Below are 8,867 nucleotides of genomic sequence, written 5' to 3'. Positions count from 1 at the left end.
TATATATATATATATATATATATATATAAAAAGTATTTTTTGTTGAACAGTTTCTGTTTTTGTATTGGGTTTATAGTGTACATAGAAAATTGTTTTTGTGCTTCACCGATTATCTCTTTTTTTTTTTTGTTCCATACCATTAGAAGAAACTAATTTTATTTATTTGACTTTTTTGATTAAATCGGTGTTTCTTAAAATTATAATGTACTTAAGTACACCTAATTTTGGGTCATGAACGTATATGTTTGCATGATATATGTATTATTTAAATACAAATTGATATTCTTAGGTATCAACGTAGGAGTGTTCTATGCTCTTTCTACATTGCTTAATCAGATGGTTCTTTATCATTATCCTGTAAGTATAGCATTTTCTGTATGGTTTGGCTATTTTTTCATATCTTTTTTTTATAAATATTTTATAATATTTGGATGTACTGTAGATGGTCAACTGTTAGGAAATATTTTATATGTTTATTAACTGTCATTAATTGTTGATTTCTGATATGGTACATTACCTCCTCTCACATAAATAGCTATTCTCGTTCAGTGCTGCCCTCTATATCCAAATTGTTTTTTTTTTTTTACATATACCACAAGCCTTTTATCTCCTCTCAGTTGGAATTGACTGATTCCAATGCATCTCTCATGTAAATCATCATGCAACAATCCCTCTATGAATAAGAGTGCGACATACTCTCATGAAGCATGTGATTCTCTCTATTCAATTCTTGTTCTCTATCACTTCTTTTTTGGCAGTACTTGTGTTCAGAAGTTTTTTTTATTTGGTGCACTTAGTGTGATTCGTGTGACTTTAATCATCTAATTTCTGAAGTGGGATTTCTTCATTAATATTTTTTCTCTTTACATTGAAGAAGTCTTTTACTTTAACTTCATTTCCCAGTCTTTATTTTTTTCTCACACTTGAATTTTTTTTACATCAAACACTTTTGTTTAATATATATTTCTACAATGAATTCTGAGGTTCAAGTTACTACTTCGAGTATCATACCTCCTACTAGTACTATTTCTGAGGCTGCAGGTGGAGGAGACCCATCATTGGATTCATCTGCGTTATCTGCCATGAGAGTGATCGTTATATGGGTCAACCTTTTTCTCCCGAACTTGCCCCACTTCCTTTTGAGCAAGCCAAACCTATTTGGGCCAATAAAGATTTTGATAGCCTTTTTCCACCACCGAATTCTACCATGTCTTCCTATGCCCCATCTGCTGGAGAATCAGCTAATACCACATTTTTAGACATGATTTCTCAGGTATGTGATGTTTTATCCATTTCCCTGAATCCCTATGATCCCCATGATAGTTCTTCCTCTCCATATTTAGTTTTCCCACTATCACCAGATATTAGGTTTCATGCTGAGCAACTTGCTTCATAATTGGTTGAGGGTGCCAACATGCCTTGCCCTTCATGGGCTATGGATCAGTATGCATTAGCTTACCATGGGTTCTTTGGGTTTTATCAGAGGGACTTTCCCTACAATTTCTTCCCCCACTTTGTCTCAGGTACCCATTTCCTTCCCCATACCTTGGGATTCTACCACCAGCCAGCATCTTTCAGAGGTGATACAAGACCTTCTGTCTCAACAGGCTTTCAAACCTCTTCATCATCTTTCTCCAGGCTTTTTTCCAGGGTGTTTGTTGTTGCCAAGAAAACCAGAAACTGGCGATCTGTAATAAATTTGTCCAATGAATTTCCCAATCTGCCCTGTTTCACCATGTAGTCGTTTCTCACCCTCAGGTGGGCTTTTTTTCAATGTTTATGGATGACCAAGATGGACTTATGAATGCTTATTTGCATATGCCGATATCTCGTCAGTTGTGACCCATTCTTCATTTTGTTCTTGTCCATTTGGTGTTTTTTTCAACACCAATCTCAGTTGGGCCCAACCTTCTCCTCTTCGATTTCATTTGATAAAGCTTTCAGTTCTCCACACTCTTAATGCTCCCTCTGTTACAGCATGCGAGGTTCTATCACTTTTGGGGATGTGGTCTTCCATGGCAGTCCTTATCTCCTCAGGTCAGGCTTGTATGTGGGCTCTTAAGTAGGCTCTTTATGATCAGTGAAATCTCACGAGGGATCCTTTGACAGGGATGGGAGAGTGTGGGTTGATCAACAGGAAGCTTCAGGGTATTGGTCTGGGACTGAGAGGTCTTATCATATCAACATCTTGGAGCTTCTCACTGTCTGTCATGCTTTGGTTCATTTTCTCCATCTGGCCAGAAATCATCTGGTAATGATCCATTTCGACAGTTCTACAGTGGTTGCTTATCTCAATCACCAGGGTGCCACCTGTTTTTGATCACTCTGTATTCATATGGTGGATCTTTTTTGCTAGATATTCATATCATTGCATGCCAGGTCCAGGATGTTTTCAGTCTTGTCGTGGATCAGCTTTCTTATCCAGACAAAGTCAATCTGACAATGTGGTCTCTCGACACTCTTGTTTTCCAGTAGCTTTGCCTTCAGTGGGGTACTCCTCATATCAATATTTTTGCCTTGTCCAACACCTTTCATTTTTCCCGATACCGTAGGGTGTTTACCTCTCCTACTTTTGCCTTGTTAATGTGTTCCTTCCAAATTCATAGTTGCCACACCAGGCTGCCCTTCCAGATTGGGATGTTAATGTGGTCCTTCAGTGCCTCACTTTGCCTCCGTTTGAACCACTCTCCAAGTGCTTCTTGTTTCACCTTTCCCTTAAGATTTATTTCATTCTCCTCTAGGCCTGTGGATATCGAAGTTCTGATTTATTTGCCATCAGTGTTTCATGTACTCTTTATCATTCTACATATCTTCTCCTTTATCCCAGATTGTTCTTTCCTCTCCAAAACTTTCACAGATCGTGAAGATAATTTCTCTTTTCACCAATTTCCCTTCCTTCCATTTCCCACCTTTATCTTCGATCTGATCCGTATAGACTTCTATATCCTGTATGTACTCTTTGCCTTTATGTTGCCTGCACGGCTTCCTTCTGTGGTGTCCCTTCCTGCCTCTTTATTCCTTGGCAGCTATCTTCTGTTCATGATCTTTCTCCTTCCTCCCTCACCAATTGGGTTTGACTTTTAATTCAAGTGGCATATTCCTCTTTATCGTCTTCCTCTCGTACTTTGTTCTGGGTGTCATCTCATCAAATTCGACACCTTAGCTTTTCATTGGCAGCTCATCTTTGTCATTCCTTGGAGGAAATTCTTCAATCGGCATGTGGACTACCCCTAATACATTCGCAATTTGCATAGGGTCACGGCTTCTTCTTCTTTGGGCTATCATCGTCTTCCTGTAGCCATTCTTCATACTTCAATGAGACTTTGACTGAGTAAGTTATTTTTATTATTCTTCATTTTCTTTTCAGGAGCCTTTTTCCCTTTTTATTATTACTCATTGTTTGGATCCCACTCTGTGGTGAGTGGTGCCTGACCAGATATTCTTTAACCAATCACATCCGCACTGTAAAGCCATGTCGACTTACACTTTATATTTCCATGCCCACGCAATGTACACTATAGAGATGGAGTGTTCCACAAGCTCGCTTGTTGGTTGGGTAGTTGCTCATCTCTGCCATGCCTTATATTGAATAAATTGGTATGGTCTGCTTTTAAAAATAGGGTTTTGTGGTCACCCATTGCACTGTCTCGGGTGTTTTTATTTCTCCGGATGCTTCACCACATCCCCCATCTTTTTTTTTGATTCTAGTGGAGGTGGAGAGTCCTTACCACATTCCAGTTCCAAGCTGCTAGGGTGGTGGACCGTAGAGGCATCCTTCTGAATGGGCTAATGAAATGCAAACAAAATATAGAAATGATTATAAAACCATTCAGTTGAAAGTAGGGCAGTGGTGTTCTGCTGGTGTAGATGATGTGATATCCTCCAATATGAAACAAAAATAAATTGGGGTGAGCTGTCAAAATTGCAGTTCACCCCTTCGAATGGGATCCATCATCCTACCCCCACGTGGATGTTGGTTCCCAATGGCTGGGTTTTGGATTTAGAGTTGAACCAATCAACATAAATCTTCACACTTGTATTACAGACGTCTGTATTCCTTCTTCATTTAAACTCTTGTTATTCCATCAGTTTTGTGGGTCACAGTGGAGGTTCTTGCAGATTATTATGGTTCTTCCCCTTCCACTATCCCTCGATTCTTATTTTTTTTTAGGATGTTACTGTGCTTGGAGCAATTCTGGTCAATTTCAATGATCCTCTTTCCTAACCCCACATGGATGTCAGTTCCCGGTGGTCTGGGTTTTGAACTGTAGTCGACTTGGCAGTGGTATGATCCTCTTTCCTAACCCCACATGGATGTCAGTTCCTGGTGGCCAGGTTTTGGATTGTAGTTGACTTACTGATAGTATGATCCTCTTTCTTACCCCCACATGGATGTCAGTTCCCGGTAGCCTGGGTTTTGGATTGTAGTCAACTTGCCAATGGTATGATCCTCTTTCCTATCCCCACATGGATGTTCATACCCAGTGGCCAGGTTTTGAGTTGTAGTTGACTTACTGATGGTATGATTTTCATCCTACCCCCTGTATAAATGTCAGTTCCCAGCTGCATGGGTTTTGGATGTAGTTGAATTGCTGTGTATGGCCCGTTGCACCCAAGCCACTCTACACCTAGGACACATCCTTTTCATTTTACCCATATTTACATTTTCTGGGATAAAGTTTCATAAATATTGTATGTTCAGATCACTATCCAACCTTAGTTCTCTCCTACTTGAAAGTGCTCCTATGTTTTTCCACACATATGTGCGACATCTTTCTACGATGGGCAAAGAGTATACCTGGTTCAGAAGTGGTGAGGTCCCCAACATCAGATTTTAGAATCTGACTGTCTCATCTTAGGGAATGTCCTTCAGCTACTTTCGAAGAAGGATGCTTCTTTCTTTCCCTCACGCCAGTCCCTCCACCTATTCAATGTGGGATTCTAGCTATTCATGTGAGAGGAGGTAATGTACTGTATCAGAAGTTATAAATTTCCTATACTGAAAATGTTTTCCAATAGGTACTTACCTCCTCTCATACTTCCCACCCTTCCTTCCCATTGAAAACCGGTGCTTCCATCTTCTGCCAAAACTCAAAGTGATAGTTCAGTAGAATTGAATAGAGGATGTCACATACATCATGAGAGTATGTCACACTCTTATTGGTGGAGGGTTGTCGCATGATGATTTATATGAGAGACGCATTGGAATCAGTCAATTCCAATTGAGGGAAGATAAAAGGCTTGTGGCATGCATAAAACATTTTTTGCATATAGAGGGCAGCACTGAACGAGAATAGCTATATATGTGAGAGGAGGTAAGTACCTATTGGAAATACATTTTCTGCATAGGAAAATTATAACTTTTTTTAACAAATGTTACAATTTTTTAACTTTCTATTTGTTTATATTTGTCACAATATAACAAATATTAATTAAACACAATACACAATATCGACTAATTTTTAATTGTTCTACACTCTTTGCAGTTTTTCATAAGATTAAAAATTCCTAAAAATGTTGCTCACATTATTGTAATGTAGCTATGGTTGTTATCTTAAGACATGTTCATTTCAACACAATCACAGGTTTAGTTTCTTACAATAATTCCTGTGTAAGTGTTGTGGCAAAGAATGTAATAAATAGAAATGTATTGACTGCATATAAAATCATTTATATATTTGCCATTAATACAATTTGGATTGTATCAAATAACAAAAGATTTGCATATTAGAAAACATAAACTACTTAATGATGTTCTATATTTTGAGTAAATTAAGAACAGACTGTCCTTATAATGAAATATTTTTCAAAAATACAAGTCTATTTTATTAAGGGAGAAGAAACAAATGCAGGTTGGATTGGACTTCTCATTGTATTAGCTGGTATGATTGGGTCTGTTGTGTGTGGTTTCATTTTGGATAAAACACATAGGTTCAAGTAAGTTGCAGTATTTTCTATATATTTTAGAGAAAACACATAGGTAAAAGTAAATTATGGTATTTTATGGGTATGTGAATGTATTTCAGACAAGACATATAGATTCAGGTAAGTTATAGTTTCTTGTGAGTGTGTGGATGTATTTTAGACAAGACACATAGGTTGAAGTAAGTTATGGTGTGTTGTGTATGTGTGGATCAGTGCCGTAGCCACAGGGGCGCAAAATGGCACAGTCTACCCTCTGAAAAATCTGCCTTAAAAAATAAAATAATGATATTTTGGTGTATGGTTACATTTTAGTCAAAACACAAGCTCATTTATATCACAATATCATGGAGATGTGTTATTATGTTTAGACAAGTACACAGTTTCAAGTAAGTCAAATTAGCATGTTTGCACAAGACACAAGTCATACTATCTTGTTGCTGTGCCTCTCAGAGATCCAATTAAGTTCTTTTATACCAAAAAATAGTTTATTAACTAGCTAAATATTTATATGAGAAATTCAGCTAAGAAAATATTTTGATATTTAATACAAAATTCAAATGTAACAGTTAAACTTGTCTATTTCTTAAGTATATTTGTCGTAACTTGAATGATTAAAACTTGAAAATCTACTGTTTATGATGAATTCCAGTGTAATTTTTGTGGAGGAAGAAACATGATTGTCATTAGAACTGTGAAAACATGGTTAGACTTGTATTTTATATAATTTCTAACATAAAAATGATGAGATTCTTCATAAAAGTGGTTTACAGTCTGCTTCTTCCCTTATTCTTTTATCTGACTGTAGAAAATATTAGAATTTTTTTGTTTTTATCCAGTTACATTTATATAAATGTTTTAGGTATAATATTTCAAAATGTATAACTTGCAGTTATTTTTATTATTATAAATATCACATTACTCATTTAATTGGTCATTGTTTAAAGGTAATACTACTTATTGACATTTAGATAAGTCATTATTTTAGGCTTAGAAATTTAGTGACTAAAATTTTCAGAATGTCCAATACTGTTTTTCCTTGCACATCTATTTACATTGTATGAGGGATTTGTTTTATATTTGTAAATTATTAATAATTCAAACTGTTGGAAAACTTTTGATTGGAAGACCCTACATTTCAAAAACACTTGATTTATAGCTTGATATTGTAACTCATCTCCAAGACAATGAAGAAACTTATTTGAATTGATATTGTCAGATGTGGATGCTAAGTACTGCCTAAACATTGTTAAAGCATTTAGGTATATTGGGATTTTATCAGAGATAATGCTATATTACTATCAGTTACCATTCAGATGAGTTATCAGTCACCATCAAAATGATTTTGGAAAGGTTTCTACTCTATTACTGTGACATAACTCTAAAGAAATATTTGTACATAGTCTCTGTTCCTTTCTGATTATTGCTCATTGTTGTTGTTTTGTTTCTAAACAAATGATATTTTAATTAGAGAATTGTTAAAATTGTAATCATTGCTTTCTTCATACCTCAATATCTGTTTTAATTTGTGTATTATAGATCTCCTTCACCAAATATAAATTATTACTAAAAACTCTTTGTAGTAAAAGAAAGTTATATTGTCTTAAAGAAAATGATGAGTTAAATTATCATTTTACAAATTCTCTCTCTTCTTTTTTTATATACAGAGAAACAACCTTTGTAACCTATTTTTTGTCCCTGGTGGGAATGTTGGTTTACACCTTCATACTTCCTGCAGGAAACATCTGGCTGGTGTTTTTAATAGCTGGGTTCTTAGGGTAAGTTTCATTTTTTTTATAGTTGTAGTAATACATGGGTGTGTCTTTTCTTGTACTTCATCTATATAAAAAGCTGTATTATTTCATTAAACTTTATACTGTCTATAGTGTTTGAAATAGCTGACTTATTACACCAAGTTTTATATTGTTAGCAGTGTAACAGCTGGGTTATTAAAATTAATTTTTTATAATATTTAGTATTTGAAATAGCTGAGATATTAAACTAAGTTTTATATAATCTGTTGTGTCTATAATAGCAGAGTTATTATTTTATAATTTATATAGTCTGTGGTGTTTGAAATAGTTGAGTTACCACACTAAGTTTTATATTGTCTTTAATATCTGAGTTTTTGCACTAAATTTCTAGATTGTCTTTAGTGTCTAATATTTGAGTTATTACACTAAAATTTTAGATTATCTTTAATATCTCTAACAGCTGAGTTATTACACAAATTTTTGTATTCCAACAAAGTACTTTACTTCCACTCATACACATGGCTATTCTCGTTCATGTGCTGCCCTCTGTTTGTAAAGTTTTTTTTGCAAAACACAAGCTTTTTATTCCTACACACCCTCTCGGTTCACATGGTTTAACCCTTTCAATACGGGTCACAGGTGAAAGGCTATGTCATCTCGTTTGTTGACTCACATTCAAAATTTTATTGAACTACTATTTCATGAATTTATCTCACTAAGTTTGGTATCAAACTGTAGATTATAATTCAAATTTTAGAACTATACATTACTCAATTTGTTAATTTAAAAGTAAATATTAAAAAAACACAGATACTCATCGATTTTTTTGTGCCACGTGGTATGTTGAATGCAGCACTGGTTCAAATTGGATGTTTGTGAAGTCAAAATACTAAGTCTATAGTTTCATACGAACTAGGAACTCAAATTACAAATGACATAAATAACCAATCAGAAGCTCAGAATATCCCCCTAGTGGTTTTCTCAGCCTTTCTAACATTCCTTCTGCCATTTTTTTCTTGTGAACGAAGCTTTCAATGAGGTAGGTTGTGTCTTTGGTCTGCTCGATATTTCATAATTTATTTTAGACCCAGATAAAGCTTAGTTACTAAGCTTGATAAATTGTTGTAGAATTATATGGTATTAATGTAGTAATTTATGATTATGATTTTTTAGTTATTCAAATGTATATAT

At 35.1% G+C, this 8,867-nt stretch overlaps 1 protein-coding gene across 4 annotated transcripts in view; it reads left to right on the top strand.

Moving 5' to 3' along the window:
• The window catches only part of LOC106464852 (feline leukemia virus subgroup C receptor-related protein 2-like), a 37,159-nt gene that overhangs the window by 13,209 nt on the left and 15,083 nt on the right, over nt 1–8,867 (top strand). For all 4 annotated transcript variants that reach the window (XM_022392647.1, XM_022392649.1, XM_022392648.1 and 1 more), the window contains 3 exons: nt 290–357; nt 5,834–5,937; nt 7,590–7,700. In XM_022392647.1, the coding sequence (XP_022248355.1) occupies nt 290–357; nt 5,834–5,937; nt 7,590–7,700 (283 nt within the window). The remainder of the gene's footprint in view (nt 1–289; nt 358–5,833; nt 5,938–7,589; nt 7,701–8,867) is intronic.

This window comes from Limulus polyphemus, unplaced genomic scaffold (assembly GCF_000517525.1).
Source record: "Limulus polyphemus unplaced genomic scaffold, Limulus_polyphemus-2.1.2 Scaffold1760, whole genome shotgun sequence".
NCBI lineage: Eukaryota > Metazoa > Arthropoda > Merostomata > Xiphosura > Limulidae > Limulus > Limulus polyphemus.
The sequence above is the reverse complement of the archived record's forward strand: the minus strand, read 5'-3'. Positions and strand labels throughout refer to the sequence as shown.